The sequence below is a fragment of the Arachis hypogaea genome, chromosome 13, assembly GCF_003086295.3.
Source record: "Arachis hypogaea cultivar Tifrunner chromosome 13, arahy.Tifrunner.gnm2.J5K5, whole genome shotgun sequence".
Taxonomy (NCBI): Eukaryota; Viridiplantae; Streptophyta; class Magnoliopsida; order Fabales; family Fabaceae; genus Arachis; species Arachis hypogaea.
This window is the reverse complement of record NC_092048.1, coordinates 4,095,353-4,123,094: the sequence shown is the minus strand read 5'-3', so window position 1 is coordinate 4,123,094 and position 27,742 is coordinate 4,095,353. Positions and strand designations below refer to the sequence as shown.

Sequence of the window (27,742 nt, the reverse complement as noted above, 5' to 3'; positions counted from 1 at the left end):
TTATAAATGACATGATGAGTATAATTTATTAATCAAGTACTTTATAAATTTACATAATAATTTTTATTATTATATAGATAAATAAATAGATAGATATACAAAATTTAATTTCGATGCACTATATAAAAAAGTTTAACTAAATATATATGTAAAATAATTTACACTAGTGTGCATTAAAAATTAAATTTTACATAGAGAGATAAGAAGAACATTATTTCTAAAAGATATTTATTTCTTCTATGTCTGAATTTACATCTTTTACTTGCTCTTCTTCTTCTTCCTCAGTTTTCTCAAATAGAGGAGCATCAAGTGTAGGAGGATTCTGAAAAAGATGATTATAGTATATGAGCATTAATTAATTAATTAATTAAAAAGTAGCTTATGAATGTTACTACCATGCATCTGACGAGGGCCCAATTGACACCACGAAAGAATGAGTGTGTCTTAATTTCATTAGCTCCTCCTTGTGAACCCATTCTGCTTTTTGGATCTTTTTGTAACAATCCATATATTAAATGCTTTGCATGCAGACTTACCTGCATAATCACACATTATCATTGAGGTTATGTAGATTATTTTATCAGTGTCATTTTAAGAATTTTAATAGTGTTTGTAGTATACACTTCGGGTCTGTTTGGCAAATCCGTTTGAGAGGATAAAAGTGCGTTAAAATTCTTTGAACGCTGCTTTTTGATGTTTGGTAATTTTTTTACTCTAAACGCAGAAGTGATTTTGCAGCTTAAAAGCGCGTTTACTGTAAGCAAAAAATTATTGACACAAACTCACTTCTATCCAAAATCAATTTTACAAAATCACTTTCATTCAAACTCCAGTTTAACCAACTCTAATCCAAACACACACAGTGGTAGATGTAATTATTTTAAAAAAAAAAAAGTAAAGTAAAAAATAAATTTATCAGAATTTATATTTTGGATAAATTAATTATTAAAAAAATATTAATAAGATCTTTTAAGATAATAAATTAATCATATGGACTAATTTAAAGATATGTGTTTATATTTATTATTTTAAACAATTTTATTGATATTTTTTCTTTAAGAATTAATCTATCTGAAGTATAAATTTTTAAAAATTTATTTGTTACTTACTCTAAAAGAATCATAAAAAAATATTTTTATATTATAAGAATATTACATGATTAATAAAATTTATTATTTAATTAATATTTAATCAATAATTTATACTCTAAATATTAAATTTTAAATTTTAAATTCTAATAATAAAAATCTACAAGTTGGTAAATAATTATGATGGAAAACAATCTCACCTGTTTACTTTTGGGAAACTTAAGATCCTTATTGAGAATATTTGTAAATGTTTTTTGCCTATTCTTTCCTCTGAATGGCGTAAATCCATAAAGCATTTCATATAAAAGAATTCCTGAAAAAATATTATTGCACCAGATCCAAACAACTTCTAAGTAGGATTCATGAATATAAATATAGAGAATAAATAGTGTAAATACTTTATGTGTCCGAGTTATATATTAATGTAAAGATGATAGTAAAAAATTATGTTAGATAATTTAATATATTTGATTAAATTATTTAATATAATATATGATAATATTTTAATAATATTTTTATATAAAAATATCTTTTTATTTAAACACTTTTATTTATTGCAATATTTTTTAAAAATAAAAAACAAAATTTACCTAGAGCCCACCAATCAACAGCACTAGTATGACCTGCACCAGTTACAATTTCCTGCACAAGAATTGAATAAAATTGTCCGGAAATGTTTGGTAACAAAAGAAAATTAGCTAAAAATAGTCATAACTTGCTTTATTTAGCATCATTAATTATTGCGACAATTAACTAATGCTAAATAAGGCAAGTTCTGGCTGTTTTTTTTTCTACCTAGTATTACGATAAAAATTAGATGAATGTGTATTTAATTAGCAACAAGCTTAATTATTAATAAAAACACATTAATCATATCATGTATGTGATGTATGCTTCTATATATACATAATCTTGCATTAATTTGATGACCAGAAATAATTAATAACAAACCGGAGCTATATACTCTTCTGTGCCAACAAAAGAATTTGATTCTCTTATAGGTTCTGCCAAAAATATTGGAATTTCTGGACCTTTTTGATGTTTCTTCTTTTCATTTGTAGTTGGAGTTATAAGCTGTGAATATATATATAAGAATCAAATATAACATAAATGAAATTAGTTCAGTCATCAAAAATATATTAATATATCTCTTAATTAAATTGTAAGATTATTATTAAGATACCTGTGGTTTGCTGGATGTTAAACATGATAAATCAAAATCTGTTAGAGAAACATGTCCATTGCTCTGAAGTAACACATTCTCTGGCTTCAAATCTCGGTAAATTATTCCTGTATTAGTGTATTCTCACCAAATAATTAACAAGTTTTGTCAATTAAACGAGAAGTTAGCAACATCATTATTAGTAGTAGATAAGAGACTATACCTTGACAATGAAGGTACTCCAATGCAACCACTACCTCAGCAGCATAAAATCTGTTATTGTTATTCAATAGAATTAGTGATTAGTATAAAGAGTTTAATTTTGATGCGTGCAATTACATCTGTTTTTTAGGATGATTATTTACGCGATTAATTTAAAAGATAATTATTTTTATTGATATGACGTTACATAATTAGATGCACTGATAGTACATCAAAATTAAATTTTTAGTATATATAGTAGCTGATGATATGAGAATATACATAAATGAGATTTAAGAATCTTTTAAGGAGAATGTAACCAAAACATAAGATTCAAACAAATTTTTAGTATATATGTATGGCTACCTGACAGCATCTTCCTTGAGAACCTTAGATGGCTGGCGATCAAGAAGTAGGAATAATTCACCACCAGGGCAGTAATCAGTTATCAAACAAACATGGGTTTGAGTCTGTATATATGATGTCAAATGCAATAATCAGAAGCTAGTAAGTATTTGAATGCATTATATATATTCTCTTTGAAATTGAAATAATAATAATAATAATAATAATGAACCTGAAAGGAAGCATATAAAGCAGGAAGAAAAGGGTGGTCCAACATGTCAAGGATTTCTCTCTCAGTGGAAGCTCTATGCACCTTGTTTCGATTCATCATCACATCTTTCTGCATTGCCTTCATTGCAAAGTATTGTCCACTTCCACATAGCTCCACCAAATACACACTTATGAAAAAAAATAATCAAATCGAAATTCAGAAGAACAATGTTTCTTGACATTAAAAGATACTATAAGAAATTGTTGGAATAGCGACCGTTTTTAGCGACCTATAAAATCAGTTGCTAACAGCGACCGATCAGATTTTTTATGACTAAAAAAGGGCTGATCACTAAATCGGTCGCTATTCTAATAATTTTTTGTAGTAGACGTACCTGCCAGTATCTCCTGCTCCCAAAGGCTTTACTGGCTTAAAATGCTTCAACTCTATCTGTTCTCCACTATCCAGGATCTGCAAAAACCCCATAATACCCTCATAATTTACCCTTAATTAATTAATTATTGGAATATTTAGTGAAAAATTAGTAACAAACCTTTTGAATAGCTGCCCAAGCAGCAGCATCTTTTCTATGAGGTTTAGGGTGAACAACTTTTGAATGGTTCATCCATAGATCTTCTGGTTTCTGAAAAGGTTCATGCATGCAAACACATTTATGAGCACTCAATAATAACAAGAGTGGCCAAATAAATATAATTAATTACCATATTAGCATCTGGAAGTTCTCTAACAGCATCATCAACATTTTCAGCAGTTTGTTTTACCTGATTAACACAGATACAGACCAACAATTATCCAATGTAAAACAAAGAGAATTGCAAGAACTAATTAATGATTAGAAATTAAACAGACCAATAATTGTCCCTCTTTGGCAGTATCATCTGCAATGCAGTTGTGAAGAGGCTCCAAATGTTGGCTACCATCAAGTTGAACACCAATAAAATACTGTACTTCTCCCTGTTAAGAAAAACACAATCTTAAAACTGGTTAATTAAATTTAGTATGATTATCTATATGTGTGTGCGCGTGCGCGTGCGTGTTGTACCTTCTGATCTCGCATAGGTTGCAAATGAAACAAATTCCAAAACTTCTTACCTGAATTATTGAGTAGAAATTAAGAATCTTCAGTAGCAAGTAGAATAATAAGATTTACATTGTTAAATTTGTTATTTTTCTCTGTAGAGTGCAGACTGCAGAGTAATCAAAGGATATAGAAAGAATAAATGTTAATTAAAGAAGCTTATATTAATTATTACCACTCTTTGTATAATTAATGAGCTGCACAGTAATTTCTATTTGGTTGTCAATGGCCTCTCTAATTTTTCTCACTGTAGCTCGATCAGTTTCAGGTCCTTGCAGAAATCTAAAATCAACCAAATTTATCAAGATTAAAATAAGCATCACTATGATCATAGAAACAATTATACATATAATAATTGAAGCTTGTGGAAAAGTTAGAAGCATAATTGATTACACAATGAAATTTATTGAATGCATACTTCTAGGGACTAAATTTCTACCTTATTTGTATGTCATAATATAATATATCTATTATGAACCAAAAGTAAAGTAAGTAATGTTGGTTTTTCATTTTCTTAGTAGTAATTAATTTAATGCATGCACATACATTACCTGCAATTTCTTCCCAAGATCTCTTCTCTACTATACTCTGTAAGTTCCAAGAAGCTATCAGATGCAAAGATCTGAAAAACCATACACAAACTTTAGCTTTTTCACTTAGATTATTGATGCGTTTAGAAGAATTTTTAAATTGTGAATTCAAAAATTAATTATTTTTGCTACTGTGAAAATATACTATTTGTTGTTTATACAAAACTTTTTTATACTACCAGCATGTGAAAATTAAATAAATTCAAGTCAGTACAAAGCATTTTACAGTCTTGCAATCACATCGTTTTTTTTTAATGATTATTCACGTGATTAATGTAAAAAGTAATTATTTTTACTGATGTGTTATTACTATAGGGTTATCGGGTAGCCTTGGATCAGTAATGACGAAGTTCTTTTCAATGCGTTCGAGTGTGGTAGCAAGATCAAAGCCCTTTCTCTTTTCCCTCACATTACACTCGTCATAATCTCCTTCTTCGTTATCATTATCATTCTCCTCGTCACTCTCAACACTGTCCTCGTCAGCTTCATAGTTCGACATACTTTTCCTAATCAACCTGTTACATAATATAGCAAAACAAAATAATTTCAAAAGATGAAGTCTAACAATTATGATAGGTCATTTTTTTTTTGTCTATTTTAAAATTTTTTATAATTTTCAATTATTTTTGTTAACATATGAATCTTTCGGATACAATTTTAATAGTTTATAGCAGACATACCCCATGAAAGAAAGGCGACGGCGGGAGCTAATCTTAGTATGTTTGTTGTTGTTAGGAGGAAGAGGAGGAACGCGAGAGAGCATTGAGTTGCTTCTAGAATGTTCTGAAAGTGATTTACGTGTAGAAGAAGTAATGATGCTACTATCTGATTTTCTCCTTAATAATGCTGATCTTGGAGGAGCTGCTTTGTTCTTCTTCTTATTATTATTATTGGACTCATTAGAGTTTGTGTTTGATTCACTGAGCCTCTTCATCTTCATCTTCATGGCTTCCACTAACTCTCTTGCTGAATTCCCTGCCTTCTCTTTCTCTCTAGCTGCATTTCCATCGTCATATTTCTATGTTATTATTACAAATTTATTAGTAATTGATAATGTTAGAGAGATAAAAAAATAATTTATTTTATTTAATATTTATTAATTTTAATAACAATTAATAAATATTAAATAAGACAAGTTCTAATTATTTTTGGTTAATTTTTTTTTATTATCAAACATTTTTTATTAGTAATGGTATATGCTTAAGTTTCAAGTTTTTTTATTTAATTTGTTTATTTTAGTTCTCACTTCCTTTTATTTGAAAAAAAAAATTGTCCACTTTAATAGGCCTATCCTTTCTCATAAAACGATTTATTCCGAAAATTTTAAATATTTATATTTTTAATTGTTATATGTTTTTTCCTATCAAATAAAATGTGTGGGATAAGTAATCTATTACTAATATCATAATTATACTGGTAAAAATCTAAAATTTAATTCTTATTCATTATAAAAAAAATATAGTATAAAAAAATAAAAAATATTCATATACAAAATTTTTACAATTTAATTAAAACAAATTCTTACATATTATAATATGTAAAAGAGTAACATGGTATAACCAACAAAATTTATTATTTTTTTTAATATTTAATCAATATTTTATCCTTTAAGTATTAAATATCAAATCTTAAATTTTAATAATATAAATTATTTCTATATTTTAAACTAATTTGAACAAGTGATTTGATGAAAAGGAGTGTAGAAAAGTTGCATACCGGCATATCGAATCAATGATTCAGGGAGTCCATTGGGGCGTAACATGTTTTCCTTTGACCCCTCTGTGTGCTTGCTAACCTCCACTAACATTCTGCCACGTACCCATTTTCCATTTTTCATTTTCATGCAACGTATGTTATTATAAACACACATCATTATGTTACATACTTACATTTATACACGTAGTTATTTTTATATAAAGTTATTAGTTAAAAATTATTAAATAATAATTTAGTCAAATATATTAAATTATTTAATAATTTTTAACTAATAATTTTACGTGAAAAGAACTGCTCTATCGTCAAACAAATTATTTATTTTTCTTCAATTTGAAAGAACTATTTCAAAAGCGTAGTATCAATTCAATTCTTGCTATATAGTACGTAACATTATATTCCTATCATGGTAGGACCATCTTTACAGAGACCTATGACGATATTTAATTTGTGCAGTCACTTAATGTTATTTATTAATATATCCAAACCCTACAAACAAGTAGTAATAAGTAGATATATGATATATCCGAAATTTGACACAAGAAGTTTATTAATAAATAGAAAGAAAACGAAATCTCCGAGAGAGATAGAGAGTGGTCATTATCATAACTGGGATTCAATGGGGGCCTCCCCAAACTCTTATCCTCTGATTTCATATAAGACATACATTACTTATATCTATAAAATGACTATACCAACTAAAAGTCATCAATTGTTTTTGGACACTATATCTACAAGGTCCCAAGCTATATATACATATGCATATGCCCCATCAAATCAAACCAATATAGTCAAAGACAATGACAAATACATATGATACAAATTACAAATATCGTTAATAGCCAGCTATATATATGCTACTTGATTCAATTATTAATATACCTCCAAATTAAAATGAAACAATTTAGTTGGTAGGATATGGGAAAGTATAGTAGGGGCTAATTAACCGACAATGAGTTTTTATATATGGTGACTTATTTATACTAAGATGTTATTATGTAAAAATAATATATTTGATTAAATTATTTAATATAATAATATTTTATTTTATTTTATTTATTGTTTTCAACAAATACCAATACGTTTTGGAGAAAATAAATAATGTAGCATTTTTTGAATTCTAAAATTTAAATATTAAATTCTAAACCTTAAGTTATATTTTTCAAAATTTTGAACTTAAAATTCTAAATCATAAATATTAAATCTAAATTATTAATATAGAATATAATAAATAGCGAGCTAGAAAGTTCTTTGCTTAGTAAAAAATAAAAAAATAAAAAATAAATTTTTGATCTTTTATTTCAAAGATAAATAAATTATTAATTAATTAAAAATATAAAAATATTTTTAACTTTTTAAAAAATGAGACATTTAAATTTTTTTAAGAAATTAATTTGTCTTTATATATTTTAGATGAAAAAACTTAAATATCTCATATTTTAAAAAATGAAAGATATTTTTATATTTTTAAGGGTAAAGTATATTTTTTTTCCCTGAAGTTTGGCAAAAGTTTTAAAAATACCCTTAAGTTTTATTTTGTTTCAATTTTGTCCTAAAAGTTTTCGATTTGCATCAAATATATCCCTGACAGTTAAATTTTCAAAAAATTTAAGACCAATCTAACAATAATGCATGAAAATGATGCTTAATTTGCTTGTATTGAGGGTTGTTCTTATGAAATTGTTGTTGAATTGGTCTTAAATTTTTTGAAAAATTAGCCGCCAAGAGTATATTTGATGCAAATCGAAAATTTTTAGGACAAAATTGAAACAAAATAAAACTTAGGGGTATTTTTGAAATTTTTGTCAAACTTAAGGGACAAAAAGTATACTTTACCCTATTTTTAATTAATAAAAAATTTATGTATTTTTAAATTAAAAAGTAAAAGATTTATTTATTTTTTTTACAAAAATATTTAAGAATGAATAATTATTTATATACATATAATTACCCGATAAATTTGAGGACATTTCCATCATGGTCTTTGATTGGAGAAATAGTGAGAAGGTTCCAAAAGGGAGTGCCATCTTTCTTGTAGTTAAGCAACCTTCCACAATAGCTTGTCCCCATGTTCAGAGCTTCCCTTATCTTTGCCACGTCAGCTGGATCTGTATCTTTCCCCTGTAAAAACCGACTGCACGCACAACAGACTCTCAAATTTTTGCATAGACATAATTAATGTTACTCAAGATCGAAATATTTTATATAACTCTCAAATATAACGACGATTAAAATTAAGTAAATATTTACATACAATTATTTTTATATAATAATTTAATTTTAAAAATATTATTAAATAATTTAATTAAATATATTAAATTATGTAATTATTTTTAATTAACAACTTCACGTAACCATGTAACTTTTCCGCTCAAGATGGAGATAGATAAGAGTGGTTACCAGTTTCTGCCAATGACTTCTTTGGAGGTGTAACCAGTCATGTTGAAGAATCCAGCACTCGCATACAGAATCGGATAATCTGCTTTCATGGCGTCCGAAACTACGAACGTCTGTTGAAACGTCGACAGCGCAGCTCTAACATCCTCCGATACACGTGGCACTCCACGCGCCACCCTCACATCTCTACTACTACTGCTGCTGCTACTTGCTCCGCCGCCAACCTCACCGCCTGATGTCCGAGGCGCCACTCCCCGCGGCTTTCCTGTCTCCTCGTCCGTCTCCAGCACCAGCCCCCACTCCGCCGCCCTCTGCGCCGCTGCCTCCGACGGAATGGACGCTTCTGAAGGAGCGGATGAGATTTGCGGCGAAGAAGAAGAAGAAGGGTTGGACAACACTTGGAGCGTGCCGCTAGGGTGTCCCCGAAACGACGTGGTTCTGTTTGACGGCGACGACGATGTTTTGTCCTCCATATCCCTGTCTAGCATCAACCAAATAAAAATGAGGAGTTTAATTATATTATTATAACCTGAATTAGTAGTAGTATGAAATGCTTAGGTTAATATAAATGATTCAGAATCCAAAGGTGGTGAGACTAGTGTAGTAGCTAGCAGTTGCATATGCATATTTAGATAAGATGAATCACTGAATTTTGTTGTTGCTTGTTGCTGTTGATTCTTCTTATAGAGGATTTCAAGGGGAACCAATTATAGTGGGGGCCGGGTACTGATTGTGGCGGAACGAATTGAAGCATGCATGTCATACTGATACATATATTTTATTACGAGAGGCTAGTAGTTAGAATCTCGATTTTCCTCTTAAAATCTTTAGATATTACTATTTTAAATGAGTTAATCGATTTTACGAAATTTGTATTAGGAACTGACGATTTTACGATTTAAATCTTGTTAAGATTTTACGTTTTACGTACTTAATTATTTTTTTGATTTTACGTAAAATTTTGATTTTCTCTACTTTGATTATGATTAATGCCAGAAGATTAGTAAATTTCATGGTTCTAAAAACCGGACCGGACCAGCCGGTTCAACCGGAAAAATCGGAAATCGGTTACCTGGCCGGTCCGAGTAACCTCAAAAATCGAATGTCAAAGAATCGGTGAAAAAACCGGTCGAACCGATAATTAACTGGCGAACCGGAAGAACCGTCTGGTTTTTTGACGGTTCAGTGGTTTGGAAATTTAGAAGCCAAACGACGTCGTTTTGGCTATTTAAAAAAAAAAAAAAATTGGCGTACGCATTAACCTTAACCAACCTAACCCTAATCAATCAGCCACCCACCAAACCCCCGAAGCTCCCAGCTTCTTCCCCTCTCATCCACCAAGGCCACCATTGCCACCGCCCACCAAGCTCCAGATTCCAGCAGCGCTCCTCATTCGCGACCCAGCATCGCTCCTCATTCGCCACCCAACAGCGCTCCTCATTCGCGACCCAGCATCGCTCCTCATTCGCCACCCAACAGCGCTCCTCAGCAGCCGCGACCACCACCGCGTTGAGCCTGCCTCTCATTCGCCGGTAAGACTGATTTTCTTATCTTCTTGATTTTGAACATGCTTCCTTCTAGCTCGCCTGTTCTGTTTGAAAAAAAAATAACAGGGCATCTGATTCTGTTTGCTGGTTCATGGATAACATGCTGATCTTAATTTTTGTTTTTGATTCTCTATGCTGCCTGTTCTGTTTGCTGATTCTGTTTGTTGGTTCATGAATATGCTCTATGCTTCTGTTTTCTCTATGCTCGACCATTCTGTTTGCTTCTGCTTTTTGTTGCTTCTGAATGGAAATAGTTTTAAATTTTTATTTTACCTGAATCAGTTGATTTCTGTGACTGTCAAGCTGCATGAAGTTGATCTATGCTGCCTGTTCTGTTTACTGGAATCTGGAAATAGTTTTTGATTCTCTATGCTGCCTGTTCTGTTTGCTGGAAATAGTTTTTTATTCTCTATGCTGTCTGTTCTGTTTGCTGCTTCATTATTTTCATGGTTTTTTGAAGTTGATTTCTTGTCTTTGATTTTCTGATTGTTATAGATGGAACAATCACAAAGTAACTCACAGCCACAAGATAATGCTGCTCAAAATTCTCAAACTGGTTCATCTAGAGGTAAATCTGATCTAGCTTGGCAGTATTTTACAGTGAAGTATGACAAAAATAACAAGGCTCAATATACATGTATTTTCTGCTTGAATACTTATAATGGAGGGGGGATATATAGAATGAAATATCATCTTGCAAAAATCCCTGGACAAATTAAAGTTTGTAACAAAGTAACTGAAGATGTTGAGCTTCAATTCAAAAGGCTTTTGGAGGAAAACAAAAAAAATAAGGCAGAAAAAAGAAAATTTACATCTGAGTGTTATGATGTGGAAAGTGAAAGAGAAGCGGAAGAAGATGGTGAGGCGCCTAATCCTGTACAACCTCCGGCTCCTGCAACAATGGGAGACAAAGGAAAGAGAAGAGCGATTGCTGCTACTCCAATTGGAAGTTATTTTAAGGAAAGGACTATGCCAGGCTCTCAACCAGCTTTGAAAAGTGTCTTGGCCAGTAAACAAGTTAAACACAAGGTTAAGTTGGGGCTTGCAAGATGGATCATTGATGCACGGATTCCATTCAATGCAATTCAATCGCCTTACTTTCAACCTGCCTTGGACGGCGTTGCTGCAATTGGACCTGGTTTCAAGGGACCGTCGTATGACGAAATGAGAGTTCATTTGCTGGCCGATCTTAAGAAGGAGTGTCAGTTGCTTGTTGAAGGTTATAGGAGCTCGTGGAAAAGGACTGGTTGTACACTGATGGCAGATGGCTGGACTGATCAAAGGCAGCGTACGTTAATTAATTTTCTAGTTTATTGTCCTGCTGATATGTCATTTGTTAAGTCTGTTGCCGATACCTTGTTTAAATTGTTTGCTGAGGTTATTGAGTGGGTTGGGTCTAGTAACATTGTGCATGTGGTTACTGATAATGCTGCGAATTATGTATCTGCTGGAAAACTCATTCATGAAAAGTATCCAAACATTTTTTGGTCTCCTTGTGCTGCTCATTGCATCAATCTTATCTTAAAAGACATAGCAAGTCTTCCTCACATAGCTGACCTTGCCTCTCGTGCTTCAAAAGTGACTGTCTTTGTTTACAATCATATGATTTTCTTGTCATGGCTTAGAAAAAGAAAAGAGTGGAAAGAAATTGTTCGACCAGGTGTAACACGTTTTGCTACTGTTTTCATTACTTTGAAAAGTATATATGATCATAAACAAGACTTGCAAGCATTGGTGATTGACAAATATTTCACTTCTCATAAATTATCCAAGAGTGTCAATGGGAAGATGGTTAGTTCAATTATCTTGGATAGTAAGTTTTGGGAGGATTGTTTTACTACTGTTATGCTTGTTGGTCCTCTAATTAAGTTATTGAGGCTTGTTGATGCTGATGGGAAACCTTCTATGGGTATCGTGTATGCGGGCATGCAAAGAGCCAAAATTAATATCAAGACAATGTTTAGAAATAGGAAATCTGTATACACACCTTATACAAGTATCTTGAAAATGCGGTGGGATAAGCATTTGAAGCGTGACCTCCATGCAGCAGCATACTTTTTGAATCCAGATTACTTCTATAGTGAGGGGTTTGTTGAGAAGGCAAATATCTTGAGGTCTTTGCTTGATTTATTTGATATTGAAACTCTTTGCGATGACTCGGTTGTCGCAATGCAAGAGATACAGTTGTATCTAGATCGAAAAGGAAGTTTTGGAAGGGAAAGTGCATTGAAAGCAATTAAGAGACTTGAACCTGGTAAGTATTTATATTTCTATGTTCAATTTACTTTGAATGTTTTTTAAATATTGAATGAGAATTGATAGTTGAATTTCATATTCTGGTAGGTGAATGGTGGAGGCTACACGGTGGGAGTGCTCCTAACTTGCAAAAAATGGCAATTCGTCTTCTTCATCAAACATCTTCATCATCCGGCTGCGAGAGGAACTGGAGCCTCTTTGAACAAATCCATTCAAAGAGGAGGAACCGATTAGAGCATCAAAAGCTAAGTGACATTGTTTATGTCACTTATAATCTACGCCTTCAATCTAGAATGCATCGCAAGAAGAAGAATTATGATCCAATTGACATTCAAAGCATTGACACAGTAGATTTTTGAGTAATGCCGAATGAAGAAGATCCTGAATTTACTAATGGAGACATTGAAGGCATTGAAAATTTAATTTATACGGATAATGCTATGCCTTCATATCCTACAGGTTATTGAAATAGCAAAATTTGTTTCATTTCCTCTCAATATCTGATGTAAAGTTCTAACTTTAATTTTTTCTTGGTTTTCTATTTTATTTTATTAGATGGAGGAGATGTGGAACTTGATGTGGATTTCCCTAATGTTGCTGCTTCTTCAAATACAGCTTCTTTTGGTGGTACTTCTGATGATGGTGGTTTTGGATTACCTGTTTATGATGGAGATGTTGGAACACTTAATGATAATTATGATTTTTTGATGAGTTGCATCTTTGATTAGTTGAAAACTTGCTAGTAATTGTATCTTTTGAATGTAGAACATTATGGGTTTGTCATTATGTACGTTTTATTTTTTGTTTAGTTATAAACTTTGATGTTTGAAATTGTTTGTGAACCTCTAATATTAAGTAATGGATAATTTATTATGTGAAATATTAAATTTTATTAAGTTAGAAATTATTGAATTTATATACTTAAGATTATTTTAAGTTTTTTAATAATTTTATTTAATATTTAATTAAACCGGTTGAACTCCGGTCGAACCAATGAACCATTAAATCAATAACCTCACTGGTTTATTGACCGGTCCGATTCTCATAACCTTGGTAAATTTTATAATTTATAGTCATTAATTAATTATTATTAATCTTTATATTTAGTGATAGTATAAAATTATTTACTCTTTTTTATTAATTAAGTATTTGTTAAATTTTAATAAAAATACTGACTCTAAATTTTCTCTTTTATTATAAAGAATTAAGATATAATGAATATTACGACGACCTCAGATATAGATGGATTAAAACGTGTGGAGGAGGGAGGGTAATTAAGTAAATTAAAGATGAATGGTTTGTTTTGATCGAGGGAAGGGAGGGGAGACACAAATTGGTGCAACAGAAATGAAGACTATGACAATGTTTGCTAATTATGGCAGAAGAACAGTAGCAGGTTTCTGTGTTTGGGGCCAGCCAAATCCCATCGAGGACACCTTTCGGATTATAATTGAATTCAATCTCTCCATATATATCAATTATGCATCAAAGGAATGTTCCGATCCTTTATATATAGTAGTGATAGTAGAGTTAATATAGAATACAATAGTATTCAAGAGTAAAAAACCTACCTCACAGGGATAAATGGCTAACAATGATTCTTCTACTGATTCTGTTGCTTCCTTCATTATTCTTAACCTTTTTTATATTACCTTGAATCATTTCTTCTCCCACCAGCAGTAACAAAATGTTAAGTCTTCTTAATATATGTATATCAAAAATACTTGGAGGCACCAAAAATCCGTCACCGAATCCTTCATAATGTATTTATGTATGAAGTAAAAGTTTAAGGGACCAGCAACTTTTTTAAATTATGGCCAGCATGTAACCAACAAAAAAAAGTAAGCCATTGGATGAAATCTCACACCATTAAAATCATTATTGATGGCTATTTGATGACTATAAATCACAAAAATTGCTGGCCTCCTAACATTCCTCATGTATGAATATATATATATAATTTAATTTATTTTTAATATATTTTTTATATTTTAAAATATATTCTATAATAATAATAATAATTTTGGTAATTGATTTTAATATACACCCAATGTGATTATATATATATATTACATGTTATGTATAAACTTTTTACTGGTCCTATATAACTTTTTTTCGAAAATTTATCAGGGAAAAAGAACAAAAAAAAAAAAAGAAAAAGAAAAACAGGGATATATAGCATTATTCATAAAATTGGAGCTTGTCACAAAGATATGATTGATTGCAAGGTCCACGTGAGACCACACATTATATGTCTTCTACATTATTAACTAATATATATGATTTTAATTTCGTAAAATAATTTTGATGTTTACCTATTTGATGTAGTGATGAATAAACGTAACCGAATTTCAGTTAATTCAATTCTTTGATCATTTTCAACTTCGTGGTGATGTCTATAGTTGGATAACTAGGACATATAACTAGATAAGTTATAGTTCAACTATCAATCAATCATAGATACCTCCCAAGTCCCAAGTTGCAAAAAAGAAAAATATATTATATTATTCAATCATTAAGTCAATCGTTACATTCTAAAGTATGATAATAATTGGTTGATGAGAGGAGATGAGATGAGATTTGTACATTTAATTAAGTTTCTAATTCCAAGCAAATATCTCTAGAATATAATTAAAATCTATATATCTATTAATGATTAATATATTACTTCATATAAAAATATTTTCATAAAAAATAATAATTAAAATATAAACACATGTTATATTAAACAGTATAACGATTCTCAACTATTTTTTATTGCCCTAACCTTACCTAATAACCTGTTTGCATGCATGGCTGAAACTTTGTTTTGATTTTGATTAAAAGAATGTTGCCTTCTTCGGACACTATGCCACCTTGTTATTCATGATCTAAAATGATACTTTCTAGTTTTAAATTTGTTGTGAATGTTTTTAGTGTGAATAGTGTATACGAGACAATACAATAATGTCAAAAATAAAATGAATTATCCAACTCATATACATGTATATTAAAAAATGTAGAGAGTAGATAGAAACGATGAGTAGGCGATGCCCCCAGAAATGTTGGTGATGAGGTCCCATAACCATGTGATGAATTTGTATAGAGAAAGTTTAGGGGTAAGTAATTTTTGTGTTTTGTGGCCAGTACTTAACCATCAAAAGAAAAGTGAGTGATCTTTTACCATTAAATGTAATCTCACACCATTAAAAACACTATTGATGACCAATTGATGATTACAAAACATAAAAGTTGCTGGTTCCTAACACTCTAAATTTGTATATTATGCAAATTGGCCGTTGCATAAGTACGAGGGCAATTTTTTTATTTTTTTTATCATGGTCAAATATATTCAATAAACCGAAGCGAGGGAAAAAATGCTACGTACACCGACTATATTATTATACGATGAAATATGAAAGTTTTATTAAAAGGAAAATATAATTTGGTAGAAATATATATGTTCATGAAAATGTATGTATATATGAACGAGAAAAGATTTAAATCAAAATTTTTATTTTTTTACAAGTATTTAATACCATTAAACTAATAATTTTATTGGCTAATAATTTAAATAATATTTGATATTACGACTAAATACTATGAATGAAAATAAATTTATTTTTTACGAATTAGGTTAAATTGATTAGATTGAAAAAATTAGGATGTAGGCAAAAATCATACAAACTGGAGAATTTAAACAAATGAATAAAATTAGGAAAAAAATTGGGTTAAGTACGATTTTAGTCTTAAAGTATAGGCCGAAAATTTTTTTGGTCTTCAATCTTTTTTTTCATAAAAAATCGTCCCTAAAGTTTAACTTGATTTTAAAATTGTCTTTATTTTAGAGACCAAAATTGGTGGCGAAAGCAGAGATAAAAGTGGATAGTGGTCAGCTTCTTCTTTCTTTCTTCCTTCTTCTTCCTCCCTTCTCCTTTTGCAAGAGTAGAAATACTCTCTTTCTCTTTTTTTTTTTTATTTTATATTTTTTTTGTTATGCGTAATTTAGATCAAAATGTTAAGATTTAAGTAAAAAGGATGATTTGTATGAAAAAACTTTTTGGCCTATACCTTAGGAACCAAAATCGTACTTAACCCAAAAAATTCATATGTAATTATCTTCATGTAATGTTCATAGTTGATAACCGTTAGATAATTTCATAGATTTGACTAAATTGTCGTCTAACAATTTTCGATTATCAATTTCACATAAACACAACTACATATAAATTTTCTATATAAAATTAAGATGAAATTTAAACTCTATCCTCTCTACCTGTCACCCAAGTGTCGTTTGCCTTAGATCACTTTCAGATTGCAGCAGCTCCTTCTAGTCCTGAGTGAATACTATATAGTGAATGGTGATAGTACTTATTGCTCTTCATAATTGGACTTTTGGTGGCGACAAGATCCTCACATTATTATTCATTTGATTATACTGCCACATGGGTTCTGTCGTTCATTTTCATCCCTAATAAGGAAATAAAGACAAGTGATGCAGAGATCCACATACAGCAAATGTACGTGTGGATCTGGGAAATTAAAAGAAATCAGGAAAATTAACAGTAAGGACCACTAACATGATTCGAAATGTGAGTCGATTGATGCCGAATCTAATCGAAGGTTAAAGTAAAGTGGCTAGGTATTAAGGTATATATATGAGATGTCAAATCAAAATAAATCTTAAAAGAATTGAACAATTGAGCTCTAATAATCTTCATACGCACAATTATATGTTTTGTTCACAATTTTTGTATATATTGATACAAAGATATTGCTCATGGACAAAGATAGGAAATTAGGAACACATGAATATGTATCATCATATTATGCGTCTAGTTAATTTTATAAGAATTAAAGTTGTGTAAATATTATATTTTTAAAAAAATTCTTTCTTTATTTGTTGTAAACAACTTTGGCCCGTAAGAGAATACTATGTCCTACCAAACTAGTATGCTGCATGAAAATAGGTCAACACGACCAAAATCACTAATGAGCCACAGTTGCGACACCATCTATACAGCAAAAATATTATATACATTATTTTTGTGTACTTTTATTATATATTATTTATTTTAGTAATAAAAATAATTGATAAAAATGACAAATTTATTTTATGCCACAAAAAATATAAAAGTGATGCAAACATATTTCTCTTTTTACAATTGAGTCCAGCCCAAAATTTCAAAAGCATGAAAAAAGCTGTCCACAAATATACGATAGAGCCATAACAAAAACAAATGAGAGAGCATTTGAGCTAATCTTTTTTTTTTTTTTTTTTGGTAAACATTTGAGGTAATATATGAGAATGCCTTTTTTTCTGGTAAAAAAATCGAAGAGTAGAGACCAAGAAAAAAAAAAGAAACCCAAAGGATGATCCTTGTTCGTTTTGGGACAAGGGTTGAGGTACTACTATACATGTTAGAAAGCAAACATGTAATGCAACTTTCAACGTTGTTTCCATTTTAACCGCATTCAACTTCGCTTCATGACACAATAACCTTGGCTTAGAAGCACACCCACAAACATCTAATCCATAGAGGAAACAAAATAGCAATGCCCCTCTCTCTCTCTCTCTCTCCTTTAGTGCGATCCGAACAATTCTGAGTTTGAATGCCTTTGTCACCACCCCCTTTCTTCCATCCCTACACTTGGGAGCTGAAATAGTAATGCAACAACCTGAAAGGAACTGAGGAAGCTAAGGACTAATTAGGAGGAACAGATTAATCTCACACATTAAACTGGAAGAACCAAATGCCCTCTTCTTTCAGGCAACGCTTCATCACTTGGTTCATCCTTGTCATGATTTTACTATACATCCTTTATTCTTCCAATCTTTTCCTCTTCACAGGCCATAGGAAAAATTGTCCCACGGCGGTGCGAAATTTAGAAGATGAAAACGCCACGGATGAACGTGTACTTGAGATTGCTAATAACATTTCCAAAACTATAACTGCTACGGTTGAAGATACTGTTGTTCATGATGAAGTGAAAAAAGAGAAGGAAGAGGTGGTGGTACCTGTGGTGGTGGAACGACAAGAAGAGGAAGATGAAGAAGAGATACCCATTGAACAGTTATCCCAAAGAGATGACACAGAGCTTAAGCACATTGTTTTTGGGATAGCGGCATCATCAAATTTGTGGAACATAAGGAAGGAATACATCAAGGTGTGGTGGAAGCCTAATCAAACAAGAGGGGTGGTGTGGTTGGATGAAAAAGTGAAGACAAATCCAAGCGAAGGGTTACCACAGGTTCGGGTTTCTGCGGATACATCACAATTCAAATACACGAATAAACAGGGAATGAGATCTGCATTGAGGATTTCAAGGGTGGTAACGGAGACGCTGAAGCTTGGGATGAAGGATGTGAGATGGTTCATGATGGGAGACGATGACACAGTGTTTGTGGTTGATAACTTGGTTAGGGTTCTGTCCAAGTACGACCACACACAGTTCTATTATGTTGGAAGCACATCCGAAAGCCACGTCCAGAACATATTTTTCTCGTATGCAATGGCATATGGTGGAGGAGGATTCGCTATAAGCTATCCATTGGCTAGGGAGCTTGCAAAGATGCAAGATCGTTGCATGCAGAGATACCCTGCATTATATGGCAGTGATGACAGAATGCAAGCATGCATGGCTGAGCTAGGTGTCCCAGTAACCAAGGAAGCTGGCTTTCACCAGGTAATTTATGATTAACACCAGGTAAATTAGAATGAGTCTAATGTATGTAAATAGATGCTATATCTAAAACAAAGACAGTGGTGGTTATATTCAAATAATTAGTGATTATTCAGAAAGGATCGGGAATTGAAAATTGCTTATATCTATCTTGGTTGCTTATACAGTATGATGTGTACGGGGACCTGTTAGGACTTCTAGGGGCACATCCTGTGACTCCACTAGTGACATTGCACCATCTCGATATAGTGCAGCCAATATTCCCAAGCATGAATCGAGTGGAATCACTACGACACCTAATGAAAGCCGTGAAGCAAGACTCGGCTAGCATAATGCAACAATCAATCTGCTTTGACAATAAAAGGTATTGGTCCATTTCAGTTTCATGGGGCTATGTCGTTCAGGTTCTGAGGGGAGTCATGTCCCCTCGAGAGCTAGAGATGCCGACTCGGACCTTCCTGAATTGGTACAGAAGAGCTGATTACACTGGATATTCATTCAACACAAGGCCTTTCAGCAAAAACGCATGTCAGAAACCTTTTATTTACTACATGAACAGAACTCGATATGATCCAGTCAGAAAGAGAATTATTGGCACTTATTCTCGCTTGAGATCCAGGAGTCTTGAGTGCAAGTGGGAGATGGAGTCACCAGAGAAAATCAATACCATCATTGTTTCAAAAAGGCCAGATCCTCTCCGCTGGCAACGGGTAGGGATACTCCAAACCTCATTCATATGCATGCTTAGTATACAATAATGACACAACTATCAACTTAGTTTGTTTCTTCAGTATATTTTTAAAATTCTCCTATAGCAAGAAACCCATAAAAGAAAGTGAAAACGAAAAGATTGCTGTGCCGAATGTCATTTATAGCTTAGCTCTATAATTAGCTATCTAGCTTATTTCTCACATTCACTATATCTTGAATGCAATAGCAACAGTGTAGCATATTAAATTCAAGCATGTAAAAATTTCTATATCTTTTCATTTCTATCAGAGTGTACTTTACTATGACATGTTTGTGTTGACATATTTTGTGCTAAAATCAATATCAAAACATTGAGATACGATTCTCTTACTGACTGAACCATATGCTTGTATTATTTTGCAGTCTCCAAGGAGGGACTGTTGTAGAGTCCAGCCATCACGCAAGAAGTCAACTATGCGCCTATGGGTTGGACGTTGTCGAGAAGGAGAGGCCAGTGAGTTGCTTATTTAAAGGCTAAACCCCGATCTTCCAAACTACTGTTAGTTTGCCCAAATTCTTGGCCGTACCTGCAATTAGATAGCGCACAGAACACAAAATTCAGCTATGCCATATTGATCATGATGTCATGCCAAATCTAGAGTTTCTACAGTTTTCACCATTTTTTAAAATTTATTGTATGTAAATTCAACAAAGCATGTTAGCAGCAGTTATAGTTTTCTTGTAATGCACTCTATGTAAGAAGTTCCTGAAGTTCATCCAAAGAGAGTTCAAAATTCTTACCAAAAAAAAAAAAAAAACAGATAGCACCAATCCTTCAATTAGGCGAACTTGCTGGATTCAAGTTTGTTTCGTCCTCGCCGGATGACACGTTTTGAGGAATTGAAGGAATCGGTGATGCTGTTGAAACTGCGAGTATTGTGAGATCAATACGAGAATCGTTAGGTAGCGGCATGTTGATCTGCCTTATGGTTGTAATCCTACCATTATTGATCTCCACATCAACTGCTTCAGAATAGAAAAAGGAAAAAAGATTTCACTCAACAAAAACGAACGTAATTCAATTCCAAATCAACACATACGTTGAGAGGCAAGCCAATCAGTTTCAGCAAGCAATTGCATCGCAATTGATACTAGAAATTTGTGATAAATGCATTTTGTTCTAATTTAGAAGCATAACTGAACAATATTACTTGCGGCTTGTTCTATTTTCACATAATCTTGCATCCGAAATCTGAATACAAATCTTGAGCGTGATAACATGGCCGGCCAAATAAGGAAAGATAATAAGAGAATAAACTTGAAAGAACATCACGCGCGATAGGAATATATGAGATTGAAGAAACAACTAAGGAAGTTACGTTGAGGTACCTGGAAAAGAGAACCACCAGAGAGTGAAGAGGCAGAGCAGAACGAGCGCCGGGATAGCATGAATCCATTTCTCCGGCGGCAACCGCGACGAGCGACTGGAGAAATCCCTCCGGACGGGAGCTGCGGTGCGGAGGTGGTAGATCGGGAGGCCGTCAAGGAATTCGTTGTCTTCAGTGGTCTTTCGGCGCTTGGTGTGCTGATTCTGCTGCTGCTCTGCGGCGATGTTGATGGCTCTGTGTTCGTCGCCCGTGAAGCGCGAGCTCGAGCTTGAAGATCTCTGCTGCATCTCGAAGCACGTAGAGAAGAAGAAGGAGAAGAAGAAGAAGAAGAAGAAGAGTTATGAAAAGTGGAAGAAGAAGCTCGCGATTTTGTTTTCTGTCGCGGGTTGTTACGCCCGTTAACAACTTTTTGGCGGGAAAGTGTCCGCATGTGCAACTCACGTGCTATATTAATATTATTATATTATTTGGATTGGATAATTCTCCTTTTCTTTTAAAAATATATATTCTCTTTTTAATAGTGTTAAATTTGAGTTATAAAATAGAAAATGGAGGATGCTCCTGTAAAGACGCATAAAACGTCTTTTTGTAAATATATTTATCTATTATTAGACGTATTAATGAATCGGTTATTTTTAAATTTTTTAATAAATCATAATAAAATCTATTTTTTTATAACAATAACAATAAACCTAATTATTATCAGATCCGGTCGAATTGACTAATTTACAAAACTCACTAGACCATGATTTTTTTTAGCTTTTTTTAAACAAAAATCAGTGATATATTTGTCTTTTTATCAAAAAATTTAAACATAATTCGGTTCAATTTGTGTAAATCGATCGGATTAAATCGGATCTAATAATTATAATGCAGACAATTGGGTTTATTATTGTTACTATAATAAACCGATTTTATTCTGATTTATTAAAAAATAAATTATTAACCGATTTAATAAAAATGTCCAATAATATCATAACATATATAAACATCTTAAAAAAAAAGACATTTTTAATGTCTCTATTAAAGTGATCTCCATAGAAAATAACTCATACTTAGGTAAATATATAGTTTCCGACTTTCTGGGATCAAATTAGTTACATTCATAACACTATTAAAAAGAGAAGTAATTTTTTTAAGTTAATATTATTTATTTTTTAAAAATTATTTTTATATTAAATTAAAATTCTAAATATTAAATCTTCAATTCTAAACTTTAAAATTTAAAATCTAAATTCTCAAAAAAATAAAAGTTTTTATAATTAAAAAATGACTAATATTAACTAATTAAAGATTAGTTGTCTATATTTATTCATTTTAAAGATGTTTTTTTCATTTTTTGTTTTTCATTAAGAATGAATCGATTCATATTACATTATTACTAGTAAATACATCAATGTAATCTGATACTTACGTAATCAAAATAAATTACAATTATTGATTTGTATTGTTTATGGTAACCATTCAACAAGTTGGATCATCATTTTGTTTGCTTCTCCTAAGATTTGTCCAAGTGGTTTTAGATTTAGTGTTTCAAACAAATAGAGAATACTTCTTTGAAATGGCAACTCTAAATTCAAACTCAAGATTGCAACTACAATTTGTCACATTTTAAAAAAGGTTTAATTATTCTTTTGGTTTCTATAGTTTCGTGAAATTTTCAATTAAGTCCCTATACTTTTTTTCTTTTTAATTAAGTCCCTGCATTAATTTTTTTTTCAATTAAGTCCCTCTTAGTAGTAATTAGCTTAATTTTATAGGGACCCACTAAAAAAAAGAATTGGTATAGGAACCTAAATAAAAGGAAAAAAAGTGTAGAAACCCAATTAAAAAAAAATTTGTGCAAGGACTCAATTAAAAGGAAAAAAAGTATAGGAACCTAATTGAAAATTTCGCGAAACTATAGAGACCAACAGAGTAATTAAACCTTTAAAAAAAAGTTTCATGATATTTGTGATGGGTTGTGGTATCCATTTTTTACTAACATACAAATCATTCTTCAATATTTGGTGTGGATTCCCATTGAGATCTATTGAGCATGTAACATGTTTCAAAATAAATTACCAAAAGAAATACAAAGAAAAAAGCTATAGTAGAGATCATGATGAAAGGAGCTGAGAAATTTTATAGAACAAGATAAGCTCGAATGTACACCAAGGAGTACTCTAAAAAGGTGATTTTTTTTTTTTTTTTTGGGTTCTTTTTTCTGTATGTGAAAGACTTACATTTGAGGCACCAGTTATCTTTCTATCAAACAAAAATTGATAACTAGGCACATTCCCATTATGAACAGAGACAAATATACCAATCTAACCTACCTTTCCTAGTTTACAGATTTCTCTGACTCATTCTCATTACCGTCATCATCCCTTCTCGCTTTCGGAGAATTCGGACCTCTTCTAGAGCCCTGTACAGGAGGAATTTGAGGATCGTACTTCTGCGATGCGAGGTAGTTCAGAGCTGTAACGACGTCAACTATAACCGGCCGCATGTTAGGCTGCTCTTGAACACACATCGCCGCGATAGCAAGAGCTTGGTATAAACCTCTCACGGGGTATTTCCCTTCAAGCAAAGGATCGACCATTTGTGAGAACTTCCTCCGGTCTCTAAATAGCGGTCTTGCCTGAAAAACAAATAACAAGTACTCTAAGTTCATAGGTTCTCGAACTGGTAACTGAACTTCACACAAATCACGAGCAGAAAATAAATTAACAGCATACAGAAATGAGATAGAATGCGTGCCGTATATGCACTCGGCATGCTTAAAATGGGAATATGGAAACTTTTTAATGCTAGATTACGGCATCAGACAGCTGAAAATTAGAACACATTATTTTTCGAGAGACTAACAAAGGAAAGGCATACCACCAAGCATTGAGCTCAATGTGGCAGAGAGGATTTTCACTTCACCATGAGAGCTAAGATCGGGTTTGTTTCCTCACCAAGATGCTTGATGGGCTAAGGCTAACCCTAGGCACCGCTTCGCACAGCATGGAATCGCTCCAGCTATTAAGATGCATAGTCCCCATGCTTAATACATGCATACATAGTATTACCTTTTTGTAACAGTATTTCAAGACTATGAAAAAACATTGAATGTACCTTCTTTCAGACTAATTGATTAAAACTTGTAAATTTCATATGACAAAAATTATAATCTTAGAAAAAGTGCGAGGGGGATGGGGTTTTTTTCATGGTCAAGCTCCTAACTAATTGTCTAATAGTTTTTGAAGGAGGAAGTGCATAAAATGAACAAGGATCGGAAAAAATGTCTAGCTGCCAAACTTTACGGTGTCCCTGAAAGAAAATTCACAACAACAAAAGAAGCTGATCTGTCTGCAATGGTTCAGAAGAGTCAGTAGTGTCCTATAAATCCCTACTAGGATATTTTAACTAACTTCCCATGCCAATTAAATTATAGGACACCATCGAAAATTCGAAACATGAGAGAAGATAACAAAGAAGTAACCACAAACTTAACCAAAAGTAATACCACAGATATACAACTAATTATGCTCGCAACTCATTTGTTGGCAACAGCAATTCGACAAGAACAATCACTACAAAGGTAAGTGAACAAACAAGGAGTTATCGGTTAAGCATAAATATAGGTAAAGAGCATTGACATACCCAAGCAACCAGATTTTGCTCTTTGCCGGATTTCGTATGGTCAATGGCCTTCCTCCCCGTGATGAGTTCCAAAAGAACAACCCCGAAGCTGTAAATATCTGACTTGAATGTCAACTGACCTGTCATCGCATAATCCGGGGCACAATACCCGTATGTACCCATCACCCTTGTTGAAACATGTGTCTTGTCACCACTCGGGCCTACTTTTGCCAACCCAAAATCAGATAACTTGGGATGATACCCCTCACCTAACAAAATGTTAGAGCATTTCAAGTCACGATATATGATGGGAGGCTTCATTTTATCGTGCAAATACTCCAACCCCCTAGCTGCACCGGCTGCTATTTGCATTCTTGTATTCCAATCAAGTGGTTTTTTACCGGGCGGAAGGTCTATAGTTACGAGAAAGAGAAAATGAGATGGACCAGACAAAAGAGCGTATAATTGTATTCTATAATAAGAAAATTAAGATAATATATACCTAGCAAATGATGCTCGAGTGATCCCAACGGCATATACTCGTAAACCAACAGCCTCTGATCTCCATCAGTACAAAACCCAATCAGCTTGACCAGATTAGGGTGGTCTGCCATACTCAGTGTCAACACTTCAGCGGCAAATTCCCGAACTCCTTGAAGTCCATTAGGGTCTAATTGCTTAATGGCTACAACCTACAAATCAAAGAAACTATAAACACGCAATCTAACACGATGCCACATGAATCCATTAATCTTATAAATATGCAAGTAAATGACAAGAGTAGAATCAGGTTCAATACATCAGCAGTTCCATATTTTGCTCCCAACTTTTTTTTTTCACAAACCTGGTCTATTCTCTGCAAGTATCCTTTGTAGACCTTGCCGAACCCTCCTTCGCCCAAAAAGCAATCCAATGCAAAATTTCTGGTCGCAGCAGTAAGTTCCTCAAAAGTGAATATCTCTGCCCGATTACCGCTGTCTTCTCCTTCAATGGAAACATTCTGTTTCATATTCAAATTCCTCACATCCTGAGCAAGTTGATCACTCTTTGGAGTATCTTCTTTCTTAACATTTGGTTTCAAATCAACTTTGACCTTATCTGCAACACATCAAAGAACACAAAACAGAGAGATATCAAACAAATTAGCACATACAAAATTGTTTAAAGAAAAAAGAGAAGATAAAAAAAAAAAAAAACAGATAATGCAGCCACCAAAGTTTGAAGCTAAATAAGCCACAAAAATGACAATTTACAGCTTGGGCTTATGGATCAAACCGTCAACCAGAAAGAAAAAACAAATTGAGCTTGATGATGGTGATGACTATGATCATTATTACCGAGCCTTCAAAAATATACCGTTCAACGTTCAAAACTCATTGAATGAATTCCCAGAAGAGAGAGAAAGCTTATTAAAGTTAGCAGAAACTGCCATAAAGGTGCGTTACAACCGAATAACAATTACTAAAATTAATTATGTTGTTGGAAACAATTCAAACAATACCAAAGTGTAATCTTTCTCTTTCTTTTCCCCTAAAAGGTAATAATTCCAGTGAAACGCGCTTTCCAAATTGAAAACACAGAACCATTCAACAATTCTCACAAGAAAAAACCCAGTGACTAAAAAAGAACGAAACTTTGATCAGTCTAAGACATACCCACAAGCCACAACCAATAACTTCATATTAAAACAAACAAACCCATTTAGAAATTTTAAAAAATATATATATATATATCATGATCACAGATAATGGGCACAACAAAAATGGTGCCTTTTTTCTCTGTGTGTCAGTGAAATGCATTTCATCACAGAAACATTCAAGTAAACCACGAACTGAAGAAAGAAAATTTACCTGAAGGAGAGAGATTGGAGGGTTTTTGAGTGTGGGTATAATCATCAGTCTCAAGCTTCTTCTTGCTTGATTTCCCTGGCAAACAAAAGCAATTCATGTTCTTTCTCTAAGGGGCTCTATCTATCTGAGCTTAGAACACAGAAAAGAAAACCCCCCAAGAGCATGAACAGGGAAATCAAAAGTGTTATAGAAACTGAAGCTTAGAGAGAGAAAGAAGAGAGAAGGAGGGGTTTTGATGGAAGTTGTGGGCAACGTTAGAGGGTCTAATATATTCGGGGCTTCAAATATATGAGGTGGAAATGAATTCTAAACAAACAAATGTGCCACAAGTCACAAAACAAAACAAAGTACCCAAAAGGGTGTTTTCGTCATTTCATACTCACGCGGATATGATAGCCTGCCTCGCATTCACCAAACGCCTATGTATTCGCGTTTCTTCTTTAAAAAAACTCTTAAGACTTTTAGTAATTAAAAAAAAAATTGTTCATTTAGTTTTTTTTTTTAAAGGTAGAAATGAGATTGGAATCCGAGATGTTTAAATGAGGATGAAAAAATTATGTCATTTGAGCTATATTTTGTTGGCAAAAAATTTGTTTATTTAGTTTTTATTTTTTAATGTGTGTTTATATTTGAGTAATTTTGGGATAAGGTTTTAGCAAATATATTAAGAAAGAATAAATTATCATTTGTACCCATAAAAGATACAGACGCTAACAAATATACTCATATAAAAATAAAATGACAATTGTAACTACAGAAGATGGCTTATGTGTGTAAAAAGTACCTTAATAGACCAATTACATGACGAACGTCCGGTACATTTGTCAGCATCTGTATCTTTCATGGTATAAATGATAATTTATTCTATTAAGAAATTGTTAAAATATAGTAACGTATATATAGTAAATAATTTTTTTGGTGTCATAAAGTAAA

The 27,742-nt window shown here is 32.3% G+C and overlaps 4 protein-coding genes across 9 annotated transcripts; 2 read left to right on the top strand and 2 right to left on the bottom strand.

The window, feature by feature from the left end:
* Positions 1-119: 119 nt before the first annotated feature.
* LOC112736575 (phototropin-1) lies at positions 120-9,808 on the bottom strand. Of its 5 annotated transcripts, none has more exons than XM_072211085.1 (22): positions 9,453-9,586; positions 8,810-9,287; positions 8,361-8,543; positions 6,413-6,504; positions 5,377-5,692; positions 5,007-5,211; positions 4,658-4,728; positions 4,282-4,388; positions 4,071-4,120; positions 3,878-3,982; positions 3,730-3,789; positions 3,561-3,650; positions 3,402-3,478; positions 3,029-3,194; positions 2,818-2,921; positions 2,474-2,523; positions 2,272-2,378; positions 2,040-2,162; positions 1,679-1,730; positions 1,289-1,401; positions 396-536; positions 120-322 (listed from the first exon to the last, which is right to left on the bottom strand). In XM_072211085.1, the coding sequence occupies exons 2-22, from the start codon at positions 9,277-9,279 to the stop codon at positions 218-220; spliced, it is 2,787 nt and encodes a 928-aa protein (XP_072067186.1). In that variant the 5' UTR covers positions 9,280-9,287; positions 9,453-9,586; the 3' UTR covers positions 120-217. The 5 variants fall into 5 exon arrangements, with proteins under 5 accessions (XP_072067186.1, XP_072067187.1, XP_072067189.1 ...); XM_072211086.1 differs by having other exon boundaries at positions 8,810-9,283; positions 9,453-9,575; XM_072211088.1 differs by having other exon boundaries at positions 5,377-5,714; positions 9,453-9,543.
* A 677-nt stretch (positions 9,809-10,485) lies between these two features.
* LOC112736163 (uncharacterized) lies at positions 10,486-12,968 on the top strand. Its single transcript, XM_072213440.1, has 4 exons — positions 10,486-10,569; positions 10,849-10,958; positions 11,190-12,607; positions 12,697-12,968. The coding sequence occupies exons 1-4, from the start codon at positions 10,486-10,488 to the stop codon at positions 12,966-12,968; spliced, it is 1,884 nt and encodes a 627-aa protein (XP_072069541.1).
* Positions 12,969-17,970: 5,002 nt separating this feature from the next.
* On the top strand, positions 17,971-20,744 carry LOC112736572 (uncharacterized). The gene is made up of 3 exons (XM_025786080.3): positions 17,971-19,275; positions 19,440-19,982; positions 20,386-20,744. Exons 1-3 carry the CDS (start codon positions 18,343-18,345, stop codon positions 20,491-20,493), a joined length of 1,584 nt encoding a protein of 527 aa, XP_025641865.1. The 5' UTR covers positions 17,971-18,342; the 3' UTR covers positions 20,494-20,744.
* A 2,708-nt stretch (positions 20,745-23,452) lies between these two features.
* Positions 23,453-27,675, bottom strand: LOC112736573 (probable serine/threonine-protein kinase PBL7). 2 transcript variants are annotated; one of them, XR_003168802.2, is made up of 6 exons: positions 26,810-27,121; positions 25,804-26,057; positions 25,462-25,651; positions 24,981-25,372; positions 24,216-24,356; positions 23,453-23,973 (listed from the first exon to the last, which is right to left on the bottom strand). XR_003168802.2 is itself a non-coding variant. In XM_025786081.3 (5 exons), exons 1-5 carry the CDS (start codon positions 26,904-26,906, stop codon positions 23,674-23,676), a joined length of 1,233 nt encoding a protein of 410 aa, XP_025641866.1. In that variant the 5' UTR covers positions 26,907-27,675; the 3' UTR covers positions 23,453-23,673. The 2 variants fall into 2 exon arrangements, 1 of the variants encoding a protein (XP_025641866.1); XM_025786081.3 differs by lacking the exon at positions 24,216-24,356 and having other exon boundaries at positions 26,810-27,675.
* Positions 27,676-27,742: the final 67 nt, after the last annotated feature.

What these genes read in the sequence shown, in the direction of transcription:
- LOC112736572 (XM_025786080.3), top strand. Translation starts at nt 18,343, where the DNA reads ATGCCCTCTTCTTTCAGGCAACGCTTCATCACTTGGTTCATCCTTGTC. An exon ending in AGGAAGCTGGCTTTCACCAG is followed by an intron (nt 19,276 to 19,439) that starts GTAATTTATGAT and finishes TTGCTTATACAG; the next exon opens with TATGATGTGTACGGGGACCT. An exon ending in ATCCTCTCCGCTGGCAACGG is followed by an intron (nt 19,983 to 20,385) that starts GTAGGGATACTC and finishes ATTATTTTGCAG; the next exon opens with TCTCCAAGGAGGGACTGTTG.
- LOC112736575 (XM_025786085.3), bottom strand. Translation starts at nt 9,294, where the DNA reads ATGCTAGACAGGGATATGGAGGACAAAACATCGTCGTCGCCGTCAAAC. An exon ending in GGAGCAGGAGATACTGGCAG is followed by an intron (nt 3,195 to 3,401) that starts GTACGTCTACTA and finishes TTTTTTCATAAG; the next exon opens with TGTGTATTTGGTGGAGCTAT. An exon ending in GGAGTACCTTCATTGTCAAG is followed by an intron (nt 2,379 to 2,473) that starts GTATAGTCTCTT and finishes ACACTAATACAG; the next exon opens with GAATAATTTACCGAGATTTG.
- LOC112736573 (XM_025786081.3), bottom strand. Translation starts at nt 26,906, where the DNA reads ATGAATTGCTTTTGTTTGCCAGGGAAATCAAGCAAGAAGAAGCTTGAG. An exon ending in CTCCAATCTCTCTCCTTCAG is followed by an intron (nt 26,058 to 26,809) that starts GTAAATTTTCTT and finishes GATGTGTTGCAG; the next exon opens with ATAAGGTCAAAGTTGATTTG. An exon ending in ACTCGAGCATCATTTGCTAG is followed by an intron (nt 25,373 to 25,461) that starts GTATATATTATC and finishes TCGTAACTATAG; the next exon opens with ACCTTCCGCCCGGTAAAAAA.
- LOC112736163 (XM_072213440.1), top strand. Translation starts at nt 10,486, where the DNA reads ATGCTGCCTGTTCTGTTTGCTGATTCTGTTTGTTGGTTCATGAATATG. An exon ending in TCTCTATGCTCGACCATTCT is followed by an intron (nt 10,570 to 10,848) that starts GTTTGCTTCTGC and finishes TGATTGTTATAG; the next exon opens with ATGGAACAATCACAAAGTAA. An exon ending in AATTAAGAGACTTGAACCTG is followed by an intron (nt 12,608 to 12,696) that starts GTAAGTATTTAT and finishes ATATTCTGGTAG; the next exon opens with GTGAATGGTGGAGGCTACAC.